General features: G+C 33.1%; 2 protein-coding genes across 2 annotated transcripts; one reads left to right on the top strand and one right to left on the bottom strand.

Moving 5' to 3' along the window:
• Positions 1-1,606: 1,606 nt before the first annotated feature.
• On the bottom strand, positions 1,607-5,591 carry osi (electron transfer flavoprotein regulatory factor orsai). Its single transcript, XM_088239889.1, has 2 exons — positions 5,409-5,591; positions 1,607-2,019 (listed from the first exon to the last, which is right to left on the bottom strand). Exons 1-2 carry the CDS (start codon positions 5,445-5,447, stop codon positions 1,786-1,788), a joined length of 273 nt encoding a protein of 90 aa, XP_088096015.1. The 5' UTR covers positions 5,448-5,591; the 3' UTR covers positions 1,607-1,785.
• A 1,365-nt stretch (positions 5,592-6,956) lies between these two features.
• On the top strand, positions 6,957-24,253 carry LOC148272562 (uncharacterized; the record flags this gene model as incomplete). Its single annotated transcript, XM_088239874.1, has 14 exons — positions 6,957-7,023; positions 7,356-7,451; positions 10,262-10,398; positions 11,257-11,418; positions 14,403-14,577; positions 16,777-16,938; positions 17,508-17,668; positions 18,386-18,563; positions 19,626-19,862; positions 21,621-21,812; positions 22,242-22,342; positions 22,477-22,592; positions 22,886-22,948; positions 24,166-24,253. Coding segments are annotated over exons 2-14 (1,812 nt in total), but the record flags the coding sequence as incomplete, so codon positions are not given.
• Positions 24,254-24,263: the final 10 nt, after the last annotated feature.

The raw sequence follows: 24,263 nt of genomic DNA on the forward strand, positions 1-24,263 counted from the left end.
TGTAAATTGATAAGCATCTTGTTGTTCATTACAGATTAAAGCCATTTAAATTGGTACGAGAATTTAGTTAGAATATTGTGAAACTGTGTTATTTGTTTTCTCTCCATCACCCATTATGGTCCGTGGTTGTTGAAGAAACTGTTAACTGCGTGTGTAGAAAGTTGAGAATTGACCTAAGGATGAAATATCATATTGCCACAAGAGGCACAAATGTTCACACGACGAGTAGGATTATATGTGAAATGTACATTTATTCCGAGATTATTAAACATGTAGATGCTCGCTTACCAAGTAGACTACAGCGGTACAGTATGAACTAGGATATGAATGATGTTTGTGTGAGTGTGCGGGTGGATCTTAGTTGACATTATCTCATCCAATATTACATCAAACTACAGACATTTTAATGCTATGATGTATCAAATTTAATATTGCTCTCTTGTTGACAGTAGATATAATATTACGAATACCTAACTACATGATGGAATCATATCATTCGTCCTGTTAAAAGTCATTCATCATAGTGTCACTTTGTATTAATTATTTTTTTAGTTAGAGCCATTATTTTATGATACGCTCCTTATTTTAAAGAAAACATATTGACGAATGTCGTAATATACAGAATGTCTACAATATTATTCCATATAAAAATATATATATACAAATGAATCTGATTGTTTTATTTATAGTTAATTAGAACCTCATTAAACTACTACCCCTACCTCCGGCAGTTTAATCATGTTCCGCACCGCAGATGGCACAAAGGCCTAAATTCATAAGTTCGGGCACAGTGGACACTGTCACGAAGCACTATTCTCGCTCCTCCTGTTTTTTAAGTAAATATGGTTGCGTTTACTATATTTCAGCCATGAAAGTTGTGTTCTTTAGTATGTGGTATGCCGTATGCCACAATGGAACAAACACTGAGTGGAATTAATGATGATTTTTTTAGTTAAAAAAATAGTTTTAAAAAGATAAAAATTCTCATCCTCGAAGGGTTAAGGATAAAGTCAATAAGCAGTGTAATAATATTCTAAATGTATTGTGTTTATAAAAAACAAAATGGTTTTAACATTTATGAAAATGGCATAAATACTTAACCAGATAGATAGATATTTGCTGGCTCTAAAACAAGGGTCCACTGTCAGATTATACAGATGAACCACGGGAGTGTTTAACTGTATTCATTTTCTGGACTTCCATTCCAAAGTAACTTAAAGATCCTTGGGGCATTCCGTTTTAACAATAAGTAAAAAGTTTAGTGTCAAAGCAACTAAAATCTTCAGGAAAACTATGGCCAACTTTTGATAAAAGTGGTCAACATATTGTGTCCCTGGAGAAGCTTGAAATATTTTATTCAATTTAAAATTGAAGTAATAAATTAAAAAATACTTTTTAACAATGAACTCCAAAACGATAAAACAAGAGTAACTGAAATCTAAAATAAATCAATTATGCAAAGGTAAATTTGTTTAGTAGGTGAAATTATTGATAGTAATGATGTCTAACAAAATGAAATTTTATCCAGAGAAGTTTTTACACGATGTTTAAAGGGGACTACAGAAGTCTATAAAAATCTTTATACTTTTAAATGTAAATAAAAGAGTTTTTAGTATAGAATTTGAAGAAGAAGAAGATATATATATTTTGTTTTTACAAAAATTACAAAATTGTTAATTTACAGCAGTAAGAACCTTATAAGAAATTATTTGATAATTGTGCAAAAAAATGTGAATTAAGAGTCAAAATCAAAGTTAAAATTAACTAATCCCACAGAAATTTCCATCATTCATATTTAACTATGTCATCCAGTTTAGAAGTGTAATATCGATTCTTTAGAGTGCGATATTTCTTAAGGGAATAAAGAGCTTCAATTTCATTGCATACAAAGTTTCCATGACTGATTAAAGATTCAATCTTCTCCGGATCAGTAACATCGCAGTTCTTGATAAAGGCTCGATGCAACTTTTCTACAAACACCTTATGTCCTTGAGGCCATTCTTTTCCAAGGTGATGTAGCTAAAATAAATAAAATAATGTTTCAACCTGTTACAGCATATATTTTATCATGCAACCTACATTTTTTATGAATTTGTCAAGGTTTAAAAATAGGACATAAATTAATCTGAAAACTAAAATATGTTCAAATATAAGGCAACCTTTGTGATCTAATGGCTAAGAAACTTGACTCGCGCACGAAAGATTCCGGGTTAGATTTCCGGTGAGAAAACTAAAATTTAATGTGATTTTTCTGAAATCTGGGTGTTCTGTGCTGTAATTGGGCCTCCTGGCCTGTTGTGGTACAAAAAATAATAATAATTTAAAAAATTAAATAAGCTGGCATTTTCACAAACAAACAAAACCATCGCCCCGTTTCCCCATAAGCGTTGGCAGAGAGGATAGAACGCCACATCGCTCTATCATTGCATACAGATCTCGCTTCCTCTACATTCATACATCTTCTGATGCACGCAGGCCGATTATTCCGACATTTTACATGTCCATCTTCAAGTATTAGTTGGATTTGGTTATACCATGTTTTTTTCACTCTTCCTCTATTTCTGCATCTATCAACATTCACGCTGCAAATATTTGTAGCCGTTACGTACCATTATTTGCATTTAAACTTACTTGAGAAGGTGCCGCAGTGCTTATATTTCCTGTGTATGTTTCATATACTTCCTCGAAGTATTCTCCCACCATTTTATCATCTTCTGCTTTTATAGCTGGCATACATCCACTTTCTTTACTGTTTTGAGATTTTTTTACAGCTTTCCAGAATATTTTCATATTTCTTGGAAATTCTCGGTCAGTTTGATTCCCTCTCCTTCGTTCACACACTCCTTGTTTTTACTCTCTTCTTACATTTATTTTTTGATTCAGCATACCTACTGCCAGCCTCTTTAGTCACTGTCATGCTTCCTTCTTTTTTTGCGCATTTTTTTATTCCATCGTCCCACCATGCATCACCTTTCTTTCATTCTTGTTTCGTTTTACTGCATACTTCCATTGCTGATTCACACATACCGTTTTTCAAACATTCCCGCATAACATCAATACTCATATTTTCCACACATTCATCTACAATTTATGGTATATATTCAAAATTATCTTTTATGCGATCATTTTTTTTTTTTTTTCAACTTTGACTCTAGAAGGCGCCTGTACTTTGCGGGTCTTGGACTGCCATCCTTGAAACAAGATTACTCTTGATTCCACCAAGAAGTAATCTGTTTTTGTTTCAACTCCTCTGTACACCCACGTACCAACATTCACAGACTTCAATCTAGAGTCAATGACTACATAGTCGATAATAGAACTTTCATTGCCTCTCTCCCACGTATACTGCTGGATTTCCTTATGATCAAAGAATGTATAAAACACAAAAAAAATCCTTTCCAGACATACCTCTAGCAGTCTTCTCCCATTATCATTCTGCCTTTTATCACCAAACATTCCTAGGGTGAACTCCGTCCCGTCTCTTCGAGTTCCCACCCATCCATTTAAATCTCCCGCATATACTACTCTCTCATTCTCTCGTTTCTCATTCATTCCACTAATCCAAAACTTATCCTTCTCAGATTCGCAGTCGGAATTCACGGGAACAAAACCTATTAATATTATTATCCTTGTCAATCCAACCTTTAATCTTACAAACATAAGTCTAGAACTTATAAAGACATACTATTGCATACATTCTATCATTCTGGGTGACAAAAACGCGGTGACTCCTTAGCAAGCTCCATCTGTATCTGGGACCCCAGACCAGAAAACCAAAGCGTCACCGTACTCCATTGAACCGCTTCCCTTTTTCCAGCTGTTCTGTTACACAGATTACATTTTAACATTTATTCTTCATCGTATCACACTGTTCGTTCATCTTTTCACCCACGCGTCCCCTTACATTCCATGTCGCAATGAGGAACTTCAGCCCTACGGGAAATAGGATTTAAAAAAATGTTTTCTTGCGTGCGGTAAAAATTTGAGCATTAAATTGTGCAGCAAAGTTTCTTGAAAATGTACGAAAATATACATATATTTTAATAAAAATGAACTACTTTGAAGGACGTCACTGGTTAATATGAATCAACCAATGATAAGAAAGCTGTGAAAGATATCCGGTTAAATTATCGTAAACGGACCAATCGGCAAAACTGATAGAGAATATTATTTTTTTATTCTATACAATCTACTTTATAAATGGAAGAGAACCTGTGACTTCACATGCGGAATAATTTTAGAAATCGGGTTGTGGTCCCGACTAGTGTCTCGGACTCACGGACCAAAGGTCCATGGTTCGAATCCCACTCTACCCCAACTTGATTCCATTTTCTAATAGTGAGTTATTTACAACTCGTTGAAAATGGCCCTTAAAATTAAAATATTTGGGTAAATCATAAGAACGCAAATATTTTTTTTTATAAAAAAAAAAAATATAAAACTTTTAAAATTCATAGTGCTGGTAATACCATATACAAAAACATTTTTTAAAAAAATAGGGTTTAGTTTAATAGTCTAGTAAAAAATAAAACCGCTGAACTTTTATATTCTGCATTCTTGCGTCTTCCTCCTCATCCATCTTTCATAGTTTTAAAATACATAAATATATATTTCTATATATATATATATAGTTCTAGTTATAGTTATAGAGCTCTAGCTATAGAGTTCTAGTTCCAACTCTAATGTATGGGAGCGAAGTATGGAATTGGAAAAATAATGATGAAAGTAGGTTGAATGCTGTCGAAATGCGATCCCTCAGGCGAATGTGTGGTAAAACGATGTATGATAGGTGCACAAATGTCGAGATCCGTGAAGTGTGTAAGGCTGAGACATGCATTATTGACAGAATCAAGAAAGGGGTGCTGCGTTGGTTTGGACATGTAGAGCGAATGGACAGCGAAAGAACGGCTAAAAGGATCTACGATCAAATGTTGATGGATGCAGAAAACGAGGAAGACCGAGAAAGACATGGCACGATCGAGTCCATCAAATACTTGAAGATGGACATGTCAAAAGTAGGAATAATCGGCGTGCGTGCATGAGAAGATGTATGAATGTAGAGGAAGCGAGGTCTGTATGCCAAGATAGAGTGTTATGGCGTTCTATCCTCTCTGAATACCCCTACGGGGTAGCGGCGTGATGGTTTGTTGTTGATGTTGTTGTAAATATATATCTACCTGAACATTTTCACAAAACTGAAAATAATTATTCGCCTGTGAATCATTTTTACGCACTGTTATTTTATCAACTTGACTATATTTTCTGCACTCAAAGTTACATAAACAAATTGATATATTTTCCTACCTATAAATATAGCCTAAAATAATCGTCGAATTTAGAACTGGATAAATAAAATAATAAGGTCAGTTTTACAAAAAAATATTTTTAAAAACTAATAAAATTCCTACCGTTTTATACAATGTTATAACTTTTGAACGTTGAGACATATTGAGTTATATAATTATTACAATAAACATTTCCAATGACAGTAGCTGTCAAAACAACAACACACTTGTATGAAAAAACAGTCTGTAATTATGACTACTTATAATGTAGTTATTTACAAAATGCTTGGTATGTTCTGAATTCTAAATAGAAAGCAAACTTAAAATGCTATAATAACGATGAACAGTAAACGGTAACCAAAAAATAAAGCACTCTACTCTCAACCCCTGATTTTGACTGACAAGGTTGACCACAGATTATACACGGGTTGACGTTTGACAGATTTTGACTTGACATCATAGACTATGGATATGAGTGCTGAAAATTTGATGCAGTGTAGTTAATATTATATCTTTTGTCTATGACGCAAATCATGCACTAAGGGGGATAGGTCAAAACCACCTCTACCCTGTTAGGTCCTGGACCTGGACACATCCAGAATAATGTTACGTAAAACATTTCACTGCATATGTCAAAAAATATCATCTTTATGTTATTGAGATTAATTTTATTTTTGCTGAATTAAAAAAAAACGTACTTTTATCTCTAGAATCACTCCATGTGCTTCATAGCTGTAGACGTTTGGCAATATTATAAAATAAAACTTCCGACCATAACAGTTCTAACTGTTCATCGAACGTTTTCCAAGTTTAAATGCAAGACAAAGTCATTCAAGATATGTTTGTGTTTTAAAAACATCCCGAAAAACATTTATACTATTACGTAAAACATTTCTCTGCACATGTCATAAAATAACATATTTATGTTATTGAGATTAATTTAATTTTGGCTGAATTAAAAAAACGTACTTTTGTTTTTAGAATCACTCCATGCGCTTCGTAGCTGTAGACGTTTGGTAATATTATAAAATAAAACTTCCAACTATAAATGTATGGGTAGTGTAATAAAAAAAACGGGCAGCTGTAGATTTGTCATGTTGATGAATTCATGCTTGCTTATTTTTGTACTAAGGCAAGTATATGCGATCTGAAACTATGGTTAGGAATAAAAAAATGACGCATAGCATAATAACCCAGCAAAACTTACTGTGCAGTATATAATACTCGTGTGTAGTATTTTAAAGTACACCTCACGGCAATTTATTCATTTCTTCTAAAAAAAACATATTAGACCAATTTATCTTTTCCATCTATAATGGTTATTAAAAATAATTTAAATAACTTTATTTTTATCTTAGTTTTTCTTCTGAAACAAAACTACGAGACATAAATTATTCATTTATTTTATAACGGTTATTTACAATCTACGACTCTGTCTTTATAAATGTCCTGACTTGCCATAGTTTTAGGATTGTCAAATAATTTTGAAAATACATAAACATTTTGACTGGCATAAGTTAATATGTGTAATAGTTTATAATGATGTACTATTTTTTATGTACTCCCAATTTTTTTTAAATATTAATATGTACCTTTATGTTATTTAATATTCGTTTATGGTTTTCGTTTTCTTCTAAGTCTTTCAAACAATTGTGCATTAATCTGTGGTTTAAGTGTCATTTTGGCTGTTTGTCTATGGTTGTGTAATGTCGGATTTTAAGTGTTTTTCTATACTTTCGTAAGGAATATTTAGCATTTTATAAAACATAATGATTTTAAACGTTATGTTTGATGTCATTAAATCAGTTTTCCCTTTTTGTGTTCTAAAAAACAGTTTTTGATCGTGATTTATTAATAGTTTCTTTGTCATGCCATAGCGTATTACTTCAAAATGGCGGCCATTATTGTAAAAATGTACAATAATATTCTTATAAAATCAAATATTGTGCATTAATTTAGTGAAAACATTGTTAATTGTATTCTGTGAGAATTTGTTTTGATCAAATCCACGATCTGATAATATTTTCCCCCTTCTAAAATGGGAATGATAAATGAGTTATTTTGTTTCAGTTGCTATGATTGATTCAACAATTTAGCGTATGTCACCAAAATAAACAATTTCGATTATGAGAAGTAAGGGTACAGAAACCGGCGATACCCTTGAAGGTATGTTATTTATTTTAATAAATTTCGCATTGTTTTCAATATCTTTCAAATTCATATATATTTTTAAGTGATCGATTTAATCCGTGCAGTTACATCTTGTAGGCCGTGCTTATTAGTTTTCAGAGCAAGTCAAATCAATTTTCTATCGTCCTCCTTCGATAAAAGTTATAGGAAATAAAGTCTGCAATTTTGACAAAAAACAAATATTGAATCTACCAGAGCTCTGTGATTTTAAAAATAATATTTTTAATATGATGATACTCGTAAATACAAATAGTCAAATTCCTGCCTTGACACAGGATTGACTAGTAAGGCATGTACATAGAATTAAGAATAGTCCAGAAACCGCATACGCACATCAAACAGAACGCGAACTACTCAAAAATAAGTAGGTTTACGTCTTGACCCATTAGTTTCTTTGTAGACGTCGCTCAATACGCAACTCCTGATTTGAATTCAACTATGCCGTGTTGTGTCCTTTTAAAGTGAAGAAATACTGCTAGGATCTTAAAGAAACAGGATGCAATCACATTTCATGTGTAATTAGCAAATGAATGTGTATGTAGCAAATGCATAACTTAAAAATTGCATTATTTTTCCATCTGTCAGATTGTCGAAAGAACAAAATGAACATTTCGTTAGTGTTGCCAGGGTAGTAATTTTTTTTAAACCTATTTTGCTCATCTAATGAGAGAACTAATGAAAATTGGATCTCGGATTAAACAACTCTATCCTGGACATTTGACCGGCATTATAATAATAATAATAATATTTGGCTGATTTATATAGCGCCATTTTTGTTAAAAATCACCTCAAGGGTGCTTTACAATTGTATATCTAAACTTACATTCTAACTAAACTTAAGTGATATATTATATTTCCAGATTTTAAATTGCTATCTTTAAAACATTAAATATTATTTGACATGGTATAAAAAATATCCATTTTACGTCAAATAAAATTTGTTTTATATTTTAAGTTTAAAGTTCATTAATTCAATTACTCTTTTTAAATGACCCTTTACTTATCTACTCTGTTGTGTCAATATATATTTCCGCGTGCACAATAAAATTTTAGAGAAATTAACATATTGCTTTTTTTTAACTCTACATTTGTGTTATAATTAATTTTTTTCCCATCGCGCAACATTACGTGGTGACATCACGAATGCGCCCGACGAAAGTCAGGCATAGTGGGGGAATTATTGGACACAGTCCGATGTATTCAAATATGATTCTACGCTCCTTCTGGACTATTCTTAATTCTATGGGCAGGTAATTTATTGCAAAACAAAATGTCCCATTCATTTCACATTTGCAACTGTTATCGTGCATAGTTAAAAAGTTCAGCCCTACAAGAAATTTGATATAAAAAATGTTTTCTTACGCGCGGTAAAAATTAGAGCATTAAATTGCAACTCAAAACTTATTGAAAATGTATGAAAAAAAAAATGTATATTTGAATATATATTTGAATAATAACAAATTACTTTGAACATTACTAGTTCATATTAGAGATAGATATTTTGTTTTTTTTATAAAAATGGAAATAACAGTTATCGTTTCACAAATTAAGCTGTTTCGTGAAGACGTTTAACAAATAACACTTAGGTGCAGTAGGCGAACCCCCTTTTTTTTCTGATTGAAAGAAATTTCAATCTCAAAGAAACAAAAAATTACAAATGTTCTGAAACGTTTTTTCCATTATTTATTATTATTTAACATATTTTATGGGAACCTTATTTTATGGAGTAAAATTAATATTTTTTACCTTAAATTTTTTATTAAATGCTTAAAGAGACCTTTAAATTCACAAAATGTCATTTCGTTATACCTATAATTATTTAAATTTATTGCAACAGACAGGAAAAACATTTTTGAGAAGGGAATATGGAAATCTAGGTATTTACAGGGCTTATGACCTGTCATAAGTACTCCCCTCTAGTTCATATGAATCAACCAATGATAAGAGAGTTGTGAAAGATTTCCGGTTTACTGTAAGCCATCGGACCAATCAGCTGAGCTGACCGAGAAGAAGCGGAAGAGAACTTGAGACATCACACTAATAGTCATTTCACCTTAAAAAAAATCATAGAGCTGATAAAACTATACATAATTTATTTATTTTTTAATTTATCTTCGTTTAATAGTCTTTTATCAAATAAAAATAAAAAACCTCTCAATTAATAATTATTATGTATGTATTATTTAGTTAGGCAAAAGCTTAATTTTCAAATACTTGATACACTAATTTATTTCAACAATGAGGAAGTTCAGTGGTTTTTTATAATTTTTTCTTTGTTAACCCTGCCAATTTTTTTTTATATATCGTATTTTCAGCGCTATGATTTTTAAAGTTTTGTATTTCTGAAATAACTCCGCGTGTGATGTCAGAGGTTCTCTTCCGCTTATTCTCTATAAGTTCTGCCCATCGGTCCATTCACGGCAAGCAAACCAGAATTCTTCCATAACTCTCACATCATTGGTTGATTCATATGAACCAGTGAAGTGGTTCAAAGTTGTTAGTTTTTATCAAAATGTTTTTTATTATTGTTTTCAGGAAACTTTGACATACAATTTAACGCTCCAATTTTTACCGAACGCAAGAAAATATTTATTGTATCTTATTTCCCGCAGGGCTGAAGTTCCTCATTAGTGCTTTCACACTCTAGCGAGCATCTTCAGCTTACCTTCCATGTAACATACATGATCTAGATACGCTTAAATTTGAATGCCAATGCAGTGCCCTGTGCACCACCGTGTGCGGAAAGTGGAATGATGATGGTTGTTATAGTAATTTTGTCATTTTAGGAGACCCACCCGAAGATGAGCGGGGCGTGTCAAGCAGTGTCCCCAGCGGGGGGGTGTCCCACTGGACACAGCCCACTCCCGCCCCTGTCCCAGCCCCCCGGGCTTGTCCCTCTACATCAGACATGCTCTACGTTAATGTGAGTCTCCTCTTCCGTGTTACTTGTCACAGCCCGGGTCAGTCCAGCCGATGTGTAACCTCTAATCATCCTCTAAAATAAAAAAAGTGTAAATTAAGATAAAATGTCAGTAATTTTTCAATTTTTTTCACAGCCACTCACAATAAATTTCTTAGCCATAACTGACTTACTGTGACTTTTTAGAACAGTTTTATTATACTAATTAATTCTATCTAATATAATATTAAGAAATGAGGAAGGAATATGGGATTACTTTACACACTTTGTCTCATTCTCCATTCTGACTATTTAAACATCCTTATTTATTATCTATTTATATGTACGATACAGCCCAACTGCCAATTATAATGTATGTAAATTATATTATTAGGTAATTACAAAAAACATTTTTTAAAAAAACCATGAATTTTTGAGGATTTTTCACCAGGACAATTCAAGGACAAGAACTAGTGATGTAACACGCATAGTAATTAATAAATTACAAAACTTTAAAAAATCGTACCAATGATAAAAAACAAATAAAATAATATTAATGAAACACTCAACTTGCTTATTAAGACCAGTTTAAACTGACTGGTCCCGTTATTTTTATTCTTCTAAAAAACAAACATTTTTCTTATATCCATTTTTTTTTTCTTTCTTTTTTACTATGCAAACTTTCACTTTTTATTTTGCATTGCAGCATGCTTTTTCGTTTCTACATGTATACAAAAAAAGTGTTGTTTATTTTTTAAATTATTACTTACTATGTTTGTACTTACCTGTATAATTTTTGTAAATGCCCCTTGGGCGTATTGTAAAATTGAAAAATAAAAAGAATGTTTTTTTTAAAATATATCGCTATTACTTAATTTCTAGTTGGAGGAGACTTACCCGGCATCACCACCATTTCTGGAGAGGGACCCCAACATGAGTTCGGCTGCTCGCTACTCCCCCCTCCACCACGCACACCCTCATCCGCCCCTGCCGCCCTTTCCTCCGCAAGGCCACTACATGCAGCCCTACACTATGCATCAAGAGGTATTGACTTACTACTCAAATAATATAACCTTTGGAAAATTAAATGTAACAAATATTTCTGGTAGTTTTTTTTAGATGTCCTACTATATTATGATTGAAAAATATTTATTTTCATTTTTTTTCATCCGGATTGTGGTCCTTTGGTCACGGACTCGCGTCTCAGAGGTTTAAAGTTCAAAACACAACTTTGTACCCATTTTCATGCACAACCATTTCTGACTAATTATTATATCACTCTGAAAGTGAAATATTTGGCTAAATAAAAATATAGCTTTTTTACTAATATATATTTACATTACTCTTTATAATTTTTCTCTTTTCCCTTATTTGTTCTTGTCTTGTGTATTTGGAGGCGAGATGCATTTAGGCTAAAACAGAAATGTTAAAAGCATTTTAAAATTTCAAATTTTAGCTAGATTACAGGACACCTTTCAGATACAAAGCGCACCGGGAAATCAATATCCTAGGTCGCTATTTAATGCTAAAAAAATTAATAAAGAAAAACAGCGATTAAAAATTGATTTACAATTACCACACCCAGTGGCAGCTGAAGGGGTTAAAAATGGGGAGATCATTTCTTTTACTAAATATGTTGGTACATGTGTATTTCGCAATCATTTTCACACAATTTTTTTTTGTAAAAATACACGAATATATATATGTTAATATAGATTCTTCTAATATGATACACTACAAAATACCTAACATTGCGACTGCACTTTGTCTTGGTTAATAGAGTTTCTTAAAAGGGTCTTAATTCACTATAGCGTCAAAAAATATCCTTCACTCTCAACTGCCGTCATCGTAATTCCACAAATAAAAATCACTAGTACATTTAACTTTTAAAACACAAACAAATTATTAAAAATATACAGGATTTAAATTTTACCAGTCAATATGAGTTTAGTGCATATGAAACGTGCAAGGAACAATATAATTTTAAAATAAAGTACATAGGAATTCATTGATCATCGTATCTCTTCCAGTCTAGACTGTCAATATGATATGATTATTATCAATCTTATTCTTGTCTTCCTTGTTTCATATTGTTATCTCCCGGAACAATCCCCGCGATCGGACTAATTTTGGGAGAAATGTTTCGATGTTCATGTACGCACGGAACGTTTCATCTCTTTCTTTCTCGTGAGAAATCTAGAGATAAGACATCAGCTTTGGGACAGTTACAGAAATGACCCGTGGATTCGACATAACATGAATATTTGATGGCGCACATGCTTTAATAGTATTTTAGATAACATCGAAGATTAACAGATCCTTATATATATCAAGGATTTTTTTATTTTTTTTAAATATTACAAAACCTAATTGCGTTATATTATATACTTTCTTTATAATGTATTTTAGGGAAATGGACATTAGGGAAAACCGCCACTGACCACACCGTATGTCTTGTAAGCGTGTAGATGTTTTTAGGTAATATAGTTCAAAGGTGATCGATGGATGTTTATTTTTCTTCCTTATTATGTACAAGACCGCCATATATTTATTGCAATAGGCACGTCCCTTTTAGCTGCTTTAACTACTGTACAAGGCAATTAAGTCCTTTTTGCATTTTGAAGATGAAATCAGAAAATTCATTCACGAAAAGCCGGACTATTGACACATCACTGACCTTTTCTTCTATTTATGTAGGTATATTTATCTTATAATTAGAAATCAAACACTGATTTGAGTCTACTGAATACTTTATTTTATTTTTACAAATATAAACATATAAAAATAAAACTCTACGAAGTTTTATTTTTATATGTTTATATTTGTAAAAATAAAATAAAGTATTCAGTAGACTCAAATCAGTGTTTGATTTCTAATTATAAGTTTAAATATGGAATTCTACAAAATAAACACCAAATCAATCAATCAATATATTTATTTTGTAATTACCTACCTCACTAGGAAAGCCTGTATCAAGACAGGAATGACATTTTTAGGGTATTGAACACAATAAATTATAAATTATATCCTCCGCTACCTGCTTTCGTACGATCGTAATCCATTTTTTCACTTGTATTATTTAAATTATTGTTTCCCTGAACTGCGGCAAGCTGTTGTAGACTTTTGGTCCCATGAACAATTTAAGACATGAGTGGATGAAGGTGTTATCTTGCAAATTTTTTCAATGTACTTTTTCTTACATAAATGAATATTTTATGCACAGACCTTTCACAGAAAACCAACTACACCATCAAAAAGTAGCAGAAAAATGATTTTGAGAGCTAATGAACGTGTTATTTTATCAACAATTGTACCGGTGTTCAAAACTTGAACCCCAGATATCTCTGCTTTTTGTTTCTGTCACACTCATGTCTTCAATTGACTCTGTCTGTACAGTGGGTTTGAATGTTTAATAACCCTGTGTAATTGTGTTTGTGCCTGTCGGTGAACCAATTAAACATATTTTTTATGCTAGTAGGCACACTAGAATATTAAATTTGAAAACCTGCTTTCATTAACATAGGGTTAATAAACATTATTGAACACACTGAACATCATTAGAAATTTAAGTACTTTAATACGATGTCATACAAGTCTACATAAAATGCAAGGCTTGATAAAACTCTTATTTTTTAAATAATTAAGTTATCTTTTGCTACAACAGGCCGATATTATATGATTATTTTTACAAATTATGGAAAATAGATTTTTAAACTGTGTATAAATGTATGTGCTAATTTTTTTGTTTTTAAATACCTGTATTTCAAAATCTTCTTTTGCTTAATGTAACAACAATACAGCACCATCTCCGGAGATATTTTCTAGCACAGTCTGTTAACAGTTAATGAGTTCTTTACCAGAAGACCTCGTAAACTACTGGTCCAAGCTCTGCTTTGAAAAGCTCCAGCCGTAACTAAAATAAAAGAATGTCCCGCTTTCATATATTTTCAAAATGGCCTTTTGCATAAGAGCAAAAGATAAAAATGTACGCTTAGTTGTGTACTGTACTGATTGTAAATGATGCTCAGGTGATGGGAGAAGAGGCTCCTCCCTTGCTGCCGTACTACCCGGCCCTCAGTACCGGAGCCGATGCCTACGGAGTCTCCTCCTCCTCCTCCTCCGGTGTCCCATTTCTCCCGCCCCCCCGCACCCACCACCTGCTCGACTCCACCACCGACCTGCAGCTGGTTCTGGCTTCTAATGGTAATTATTTCATTTCCTTACTATTTAACAAAAAATCCACTGATTGTTGATCAACACCTCTATTATAAATTTTACGCACTCGGTATTAGGAGCATCATCGGTTAATTTGTTCACGGTTATTCCGGCTATAGATGTCAGATGCCTATCGCCTACGTGAAACAGTAATTATGATAGGAGAATATATTGTGTCCCTATAAAAAACAGTGAGCAACAAAGTGTCGCAGTATGTTAGTAAAATCAAATTCACTTCAAACCATCAACTGTCCAATCAGAAGTGAAATAGTTCTAAAAATAAGATACAATAAAACCTCGTGTTTACGTTCCTCAATTTTACGTTTTCCAGCTTTTTACGCCGAAATGTTTAGGTCCCATTTTATTCCATACATTCTTATTAAAATATTCTCTTAATTTTAAAGTTTTTTACGTTTTTCATAACCCCGGTTTTACGTTGAAAATTTTTCAAAACTCATTCGATCTGTCAAAAGAGACCGAGCCGCGCGCCACCGCGATTGCCTAAAATGGTGAGTAAAATCAAGGTAAATAAAAAATGTGTAAATTGTTGTCTCAAACAAAATTTAAAGTAGGTTCAGTGTAATTGACCATTTTGTTCAAGTGTCTAATTTTGACATTTTACTAAATTGTGACATGCGGTTGACGTATGTTTAGGAAGAACAGGTTTACATCAATAAATTCCGATGCAGAAAGTTTAATCATTTGGCAATAGAAATATTATTTGGAGTTATAAACATAATTTGGAAAGAAGATTGTTTAAACAGTTATCATTAAAGTGTGAAACAGTTTTGCCGCGATGTAAATGACAGTTGAAAGTCTATGGTGTCATACTAAAAAAAAGTTAAACAAAATTTCACAATATTTAGGGAAAAAAAACTGTTGTATGCATTTTATGCAAATTCAAATTTTTGTGCTTTAGGGTAAAGTACCTACATAAAATTATTCAAACATGTTTTTTTTCAATTCAATAAAAAAAACCCATTGTGATATTGTTAGAAAAATACAAAATATTTTTAATGAAATCATAGGTAAATATGAACAATCCTCAATTATGACCGTTTTTACAATTTTTCTGCAGTTTTTTATTTCCTCAATTTAACCTTTTTTTGCTACCGCCCTTAAAAAACGTAAAACAGGGGTTTTACTGTAGCTTTATTTGTCCGTATGAGTGCATCCTATGAGAAAAAAGTATCCGAATACATTTTAAGAAAGGAAGCAGAAAAAAAAACAATTTTCCCTAAGAAAAGTATTGTAAGTGTAATTTTGTAATATTTAGATATGATTTTCTAACATTTAGCTACCTACTTGTAATAAACTCAAATATTGTGAAGATAAATAACTATTTTCCCGACTGCCATATTGCGGAGTTATTATTACAACTAGGTAACTTCATAATCAGCGTTTGTGAGTTTCCCACTAAAAGCACATTTTTGGTCCTCCTCCATGAATGCTACAAATTAACAAGTCATTCGTTCCAATCATAATATGATTTAAGTAAATAACGACTGATATTCTTAGAGTGTACTTTAGTGATAATTAGTACAGGCAGATGATAAAAAAAACTTAATTAGCTTTAAAAAATTAAAAATTCACACTAACAATATCTTTCTCCTTTCTCGGGAACCGTCAAAATTAACACCAGGGTTTCAAATGCTCTCTCCGCCGTAGAAAAACCATTTATATCGTGTATTTTGTATGTAAATACACACGATAAATGGTTTTTCTACGGCCGCGAGAGCATTTGGAATACCAGCCCTGGGTGAAATTGCAGTCGGTAAGTTTAAACAAATTTTTTACCCATAAAAACCAATTTATCTAGTTATGAAAAATGTTATCTAACAAACAATTTCAATATTTTATAGATCGAAGCTATAATTATTTATTAAATAAATTATTACTATGCTGCTTAGAAAAATCAAATGTACAAATAACAAGTGCACAGCAACAATTCATCATCAGCCTTTTATCTTATAAGTGCACTGTGTAGATACACCAATTGTAGCGTATCTCCATCATTTTTGTTTTATAAAGGGCATATGATTAGTCTTACCTTTCACGCGCCTGTCCGGGGATTATTTACAATAACAAACAATGTTGTCCTTGGAACAGGGTGTCCTAGTGGGGAGGAGTCTTTGTATTAAATGTATCGTATAGTTACAATAAGTATTTTTTATGTGTGGTCTTCAGGCGAATATCACATGATCGATGGGAGCGGAATGAAGGCTGAGCATGTGGAGCTGCTTATTACGGGTGGCCAATCGGGGATCTCGTATTCTCTGTCCAGTGAGAACGGGTTTATCGTGGCTCGCCCGACCTCGTTAGCGCCCTGCACCGGCAGCAAGGACCGAGGTATACTCGCAGCAGCATTATACGATCTCCCTTATACCTGTCATGACATGCAATAGCTGAATAAACATCTCCTTTCTCTTCCTTAATCTATCCTCATTTCCTCTTTCCTCTTTATTCCTTTTTCCCATTGAGTAATACAGTAAAACCTCATTTTTACATTCCTTCATTTTATGTTTTCCCGCTTTTTACACCGAAATTTTCAGGACCCATTTTTCTTCTTACATTCTCATACAAATATTCCCCCCAATCAACGTATAGCATTGAATTAACGAAATGGCATAATGGTAGTAGTAGTAATCTCTGTCTTTTTCCCCCAATGTAATATGACAGAGCTGCCAATCATTAACATTTCCTTGTCTGTAAACTGTGTTCTTCATTCCGCTCGGACACGGAATGATGGTTGCTGTTATGTTTACTTACTTAATTCTAATGCCCGCTCCCTAAGTGGAGCATATGGTATTCACAATTGCAATTATGTATCAATGATATTTGCAGAACTGTCTTAGCCGTTGCTCTCGCATTAGCCACAATATATCTGTCTAATATTACCTATACATTCCTGTTTCCAGTGGATGTAATCGCAGAATCTAACGCAATGGCTGTGGATGTGTCCCTTCTGGATTCCTTAGACGAGGGAACACAATTTGATGGAGACCAAAGCATAGTCATGGAGTCAGAAACTCTCGATAACACTAATTTGCACCTGGATATTAGTCAGTCAGATGAATTGGTAAATATTCTTTAAATACTTGTGTAAAACGCCCCAGGGGTGGTTTTCTGAACGCAAAAGCGTGCGAAGAAAACACATTTTAACGCCTATTTACATACTAAATACACGCTAACAGAGCGATCTCTTGGCCCGCAATTCTGTTCAGAATACCAGCTGAGAGGTGCTAATATGAATCTTCTCATGGGGGCAGAGAAGATTTCTACTTGAGGATTTTTATTTTTGCATGTGTCTACACTTTGCTTCAAATATGGCCATACTGATCATTAAACGTCAATTATGTTTTAAAAACGGAAAAAACGATGGTATGGTCAATTCTTCAGGTAATGCTTAACCATTAAGCAGACCTTAAGGTCACAATTTATTTTACTTATCTTATGTTATTGCATACAAAAAATAAAAATCCTCGAGCACCCCAGTAGTAAATTTTTTATTTATTTTAAGGTTGATTCATTTTTAGCAAAATTAAAATGTTTACAAATTATTGTGTAGGTACTGTGCAAAAGTAACTTTGTTAGCTCAAATTTTCTATATGAATGCACTAATCTGATTACTCACCACCGATTACTGAGAATTGAACCCCTCCAGGTTCTTTCATGTTTGAATCCTGGTTACATCGCAAGGTCGCCATTAGCGCCCTTGAGGTGATTTTCACAAAAATGGCGCTATATAAATTATCAAAAAAAAAATATATCAGAATGTTTGATAATTATTTTCTAGGTACTGTCACACGATTCAGGGGGTGATATTTCTCCTTCTCATTTGGAGGACGTTGGGTGCGAGGAGATGGTCGCCTTTGAGGAGTTTGCAGAATATTTGGGGAATGCTGAACCAACTTCTACCGGAAGCCGAAACCGAAGAAAGCAACAATCACTGCTTTCCGATGATAATTCTATTAGTGAGTAAAATTACAATTATAAAATTTTTGTAAATTAGTATTATGTCATTTCCACCATCTTGTTCTTAACCATGAATTATTATTAGTTAAAATTTTATTTTGTGATATGAAGTTATTGTTTTACCAAAACTCTTTTAATTCTTTTATTTTTATTTATTTATTAGTTAAGTAAGTTTACTTTACACGCTAGAATTTTATAACCCAATATACCTTCTACATATTATATTTGTTCACTTTGTGGTAAAATGGTTAATGCATTTCCCTACCGTGCAGGGGGTCTCAGGTTCGATTCCCGACATGGTTGACATGAAATACTTGTTTAAAAAGTGTTATCACTATATAATATTTCATAGTCCTGGACTGGCACGTAAAGCCTAAGACTGATACTCTTACCTTCATGTATTAAAAATGATCCATATACTCAATGCTTGGTGTTTTTGTATTAAAAATTTTAAATGTACAATTTTAAATTCCCGCGAAAACGGTTCATCGTATTGACTACGCCACTAATACATCACATTTTGGTTAAATTGTGAACTTTGATTCTGATCATTTAAATTTAAAAAGAACATCGTCACGAATCTCGACGTCACAATTATCAAGTTGTGTTTACAAGGAGACATTTTTTAACAAGTTTTATTTGAAAAGTTACGTATGAAAATATTTCTCCGCCGTATCCATATTGATTTTGAAAATAGAATTAATTTAATACCGGTGTTAGTAGTGAGTGATATTTTTCTATTATTTGTATTTCACTCAATACTCTTTGTGACCGTTTGGTCAGATTCCGTAGCACTGTTTTATCTCCATTTACCTCATTTTTGCTATGCATCTTTAGCCTATCTCCATTTATTTTGCTTGGTATGGATTATTACAAGTCCAGATATAAAATATTTACGGAAAAAGTCATAATTGAATTACGATCTTGTGATATGCCATAAAAAAAAAACACAAAAACATTGCTCCTTTAAAATTACCTCAGTGGTAAATATGACAAACATCCAGTAGGGCGACGAACTGTTTGTTGATAAATAAGTAATTTATTGTATTCTATTCTTACAGCCTGCATTCCTGATAAGTCAGTCCCCTGCCGGGCCCGGGCTTCCCTTCCGGGGGCCCACCTGTCCCTCGGCCGGCCGGGAGGCGTGTTCGCGCGGCGCCGAATCCCCGCGCGTGCGCGCTTCGGCCCCCTGGAGGGCCTGCGCCACCGCGCCCCCCCAGGCCCCCCGCAGGGTTCCGCCCCTTATTTCCTGCTGCACACTCGGGACGGAGACTTTGCCGTCGACGTGTCGGATGAAAGTGAGTGCCTCTCGATGCTGCCACACACAGAAAAACAATGAAAATTTTGGCAATTTGGAAAAAAACAGTTAATCAATTATGTGAAATATCAGGAACAACCTTGCAGTTATTATGATGCTACAGTCTTTTTTTTTCTTCATATTTTGTGTATTTAAATGTTTGTGAACAGTCAAATAAGCAAATACTACACAAAATACTGGGCATTATGTCAATCTACATTAAGTTACAAGCATCAACAAATTTAAAAAAGTATCTTTTTTCTCTTAAAAAATGTCCATGGCGATTTTGGAAAAACATATGTATGTATATAACTTTGAGGAAACTGTCCAATGATAATTCTACATTACAATAAAACCTCGTTTTTGCATTCCTCAATTTTACATTTTCCCGCTTTTTTTACCGAAATGTTCAGGACCCATTTTTCTTCATACATTTTCATACAAATATTCCCCCAATTAACGTTTTTTACATTTTTCATCACCCCGGTTTTACGTTTCGAATTTTTCGAAATTCATTTGATGTGTCAAAAAAGCCAAAATTACATCGTAATAATGGTGCCACGGTCCGCGCATCACAGCGTGTGCCACGCGAATGAAGAATAAAAACCGGTTAACTATTATTCAAGGATAAATTATTGTCTTAACCTTTTTGTTTGAAGTGTCTTTCTTTAGGGTTAGTTTTATTTGAACAGAAACGTCATATTGACTTGTACAAACCATGATACGCAGTTGACGAACGTTTAGGAACAATAAAGTTTAAATATCAATACATTGCAATTTTTAAAATGTAACAATAGAAATATTTAAAGTTGAAAAACGATGGTTTAAAAAGTTGCCATAAAAGTGTGAAACAATTTTGCAGCGATCTTATATGCCAGTTGTTTTAGTGATGCCATAGAAAAAAGTGATACCGTATAAATAAAATTTCCTAACATTTAGGGGAAAAAATATTTTACATTATTTTATGCAAATTCAAAATTTTATTTTTGTTACTTTTTATTTACGCATAAAATAATTTTTAAACATGCTGTTTTTAAATCAAATTTAAAAAAAAACTCATTTCATAATATTGTTTGAAGAAATACCAAATATACATACATGTCTTTTAGTGAAAAATTGAAAATAGTCAAAAAAATATTAACAATCTCCAATTATCACCCTTTTTTAAAAATTTTATGGACGTATATGTTCACTATAGTGTAGCAAATTAATTTTATTTTTATGTAATTCCTATTTTTTCCATACATTTTTTATTTCCTCACTGTACCGTTTTCTTCAGTTTTACACTTTTTTTTCTTGCTCCCTTGAAAAATGTAAAAAGGTGGTTTTACTGAAATTAGTTTTTTTTTTAATATTTTTAATGTGCAAAGTTTAGCCGCCCATAATTAGTAGCCTCACTCAAGTTCTTCACATATAAAGCATTGTTGATGTATCTTTTGTTTGGCTTATTTTACCAATTTATATAAAGCACTATCACATATACATCTTTGAATAGACCATATATGTTTATTTATTGTTATTATTTTTTTAATGTTATTCGCTCTCTGTTGATGTTTTGGATTGCATTAAAATGCGCATCAACCGTAATGAATGGGCAATCCAATTTAAAACATCAGTGTAAACAACACCTGTCACAATAATAAAAATACTCAATTTACAACTTCACTGCTGTGAAAATCTACAAAATTTAAACCAGCAATTTCAAATAGAATCGCTGCCATCAACCTATTCATCTTATGCAATCTAATCATGTTTCCAGAGACATCAAACTGGATGCGCTATGTGAGGTTCGAGCCGGGGCCGTCCCAGAATGTGTGCCTCCAGCAGTCAGACTCGGAACTGTACTTCATCAGTTGTCGTCCTATCGCACCGCGCCAGGAGCTGATCCTCGGATACGGCTCTTCCTACGCCAGGCACTGGGGACTACAACCTCCTCCGCCTCATGCCACTGGTAACATTTGAAATTAATATATACCATTGTATTTCATATTGCCGGATGCTCAGTGGCATATTTCACCCCTTTATTGGGCCTTATGCCTGTTGTGCAAGTTATTAACAAAAATGATATTTCTGTATTAAAGAGGCTAGCTGCTGAAAAAAAATTGTTGAAAAATTGTATGCCTATCAATTTCAATCTTGAATTACAGCGCAGAACACCCAGGCTTAAGAAAAATCACATTTTATTCTTGTGATATCACTGGAAATCGAACTCAAAACCCTCCGTGCGTAAAGCAAGCATATGTAGTTTATTTTTTTCCTACATTTTTCAGAGATCAATGAAAATATAATGGGTCCATCAGACCAAGAACTATAATTATTTTCTTGTTAAAACATAGATTATGGTGACCGTGTGGAGTACATGAAGTGTTTTGTATTTCAGACAGTGATGAGTCGTCACTAGAATGGCCGTGTTACGAGTGCTCCATGAGATTTGCATCTTCACCGGAACTACAAGCTCACCTCAACATGCACGATGAAGATGTGAGTTACTAACTGTCTCTAGTTGTATAATTCCTTCTATAATGGTTCATGGTAAATAACGAAAAATATCATTTTATGTAAGCTTCTTACGAAGAAAGTGATTACATTTTAATATGACGTCCATAATTACTCAGGAAAAGAAGTCAGCAACGATGCGAAAACCGAGGAAGAAACCTACAAAAGCAAACTCTAGCGGCATTGCTGAACACCGCTGCGCTACTTGCAACAGATCCTTTCCAAGAAGCTTCAGGTAAAATACATCCAACAAATTTTCATTTTGAACAGTAACTTGTTTAACGTTTTATTTAAGTTCATTATGATATTTCTACGGTACTAACATCGTAAGAGATTACCTCGAGCATTCGTTGTAACTCAATGTAAATGTCTGGTCCAAAGGTAATTTATGTGTTGAAGAAATTATTAGAAGTCGTGTTTATAACTCCCTATTGACAGGAGAATTTCGACCCGCGTTTCTATGATCTGTGGTTGAGGAGAACAGGTATTGGAAATAACAAATGCTAATAAAAATTATCATTGTTTCAGCCTAAAACGTCACATGTTGACACATGGGCACCTTGAAGATACATCTAAAATAAATAATGATGGGTAAGTTCTAAAGTACACTAGCAGCTTGAAAACTAATTATTATATTTGTCTAAATTTTAAATGCACCAATCGAAGTTGCTACAACTTGTTTTATCAACAAGTGTTCCATGGAAGTGGATTCAAAAGAGGTAAATATTAGTATTTAATCTCTCACCGACTTTTTATGTCTACCGGTTTCGAGACATTCCCTGAAGTTACTTTGTCAGGCCACTCACCACACCATCATGCAAATACTAAAATATGATTTCACCTTTACCATCACCATAGTATACATATTTATGAAAAATTCATAAATTACATGCGGAGTTAAAGGGGATGCAAACTCCACCATGTCCAAACATGCACTAAAATTAGGTTAATATTATTCAGCGATATGTTGCAGAATGTGTGGTGGTGGGGATTAGGAAGGGCATATGTTGCAGAATGTGTGGAAAAATGTGGTTAAAAAAAATTAGATTTTATTTGCTTATAAATGGCCTTGAAAATGTCAATAATGTTTTATACTAAATATTTGTTTTGATGTTGCTATCTCAGGGTTTTGAAGGTCTCCATCATTGCTATGCCTCTTGCTGCTTAGACCAAACTCGGTAAAAAATAAAACCTATATCGGTTTATTGTTTTTAGAAAAGTCACTATCTTGGTTTCCGTTTTAATTATTAATTTTGTAACCTATTCTTGTAATGCATATTAGTACTTTTAGACTGCACCAAACTGGTCATGCGATGTGTAAACATTTTTTATTTACGCTATATGTTTACCTCAAAGGCTCTTTTAAACATAATAAACTTAACGGTCTTTGTGGTGTAGCGGTCAAGACGCTTGACTCACAAACAGAAGGTTCCGAGTTCGATTCCCGCGAGAACACTAAAAAAAATTATGTGATTTTTCTCAAGCCTGGGTGTTCTGTGCTGTAATTCACCACTGTAATTGGGCCTCCTGGCCTGTTGTGGTGCAAAAAAAAATGTGAAAAATTGATTCACAAATTAAAAAAAAAAAATTATAATATTTGTACAAAAATATAATATAATACAGTTATACTGAAATAAATCAACCTCCATTGCATATGAAATAACCATTCATTTTAACATGGTCCAAAATATTATGCAACACATAATTAGCATTTCCAAAATTAGGACTAAGTTTCCAAAACTGGCAGTTTCGAGTTCTGCAATTTGGCATGCGAATGTTTAAATTGTTTGGTTATTATCTTTTTTTAGATCTGCCGAATGCGAAACTATCGATTGCTTGCAACCCGAAGTGGAGCTTACATTAGTGACATTCGAGAATTCCAATATCAACATGGAAGTGGACACGG

This window comes from Micrasema longulum, unplaced genomic scaffold (assembly GCF_059751315.1).
Source record: "Micrasema longulum isolate JH-2025_06_02 unplaced genomic scaffold, ASM5975131v1 h1tg002293l, whole genome shotgun sequence".
NCBI classification, from domain to species: Eukaryota; Metazoa; Arthropoda; class Insecta; order Trichoptera; family Brachycentridae; genus Micrasema; species Micrasema longulum.

What these genes read in the sequence shown, in the direction of transcription:
- osi (XM_088239889.1), bottom strand. Translation starts at nt 5,447, where the DNA reads ATGTCTCAACGTTCAAAAGTTATAACATTGTATAAAACG. An exon ending in TTATAACATTGTATAAAACG is followed by an intron (nt 2,020 to 5,408) that starts GTAGGAATTTTA and finishes TATTTATTTTAG; the next exon opens with CTACATCACCTTGGAAAAGA.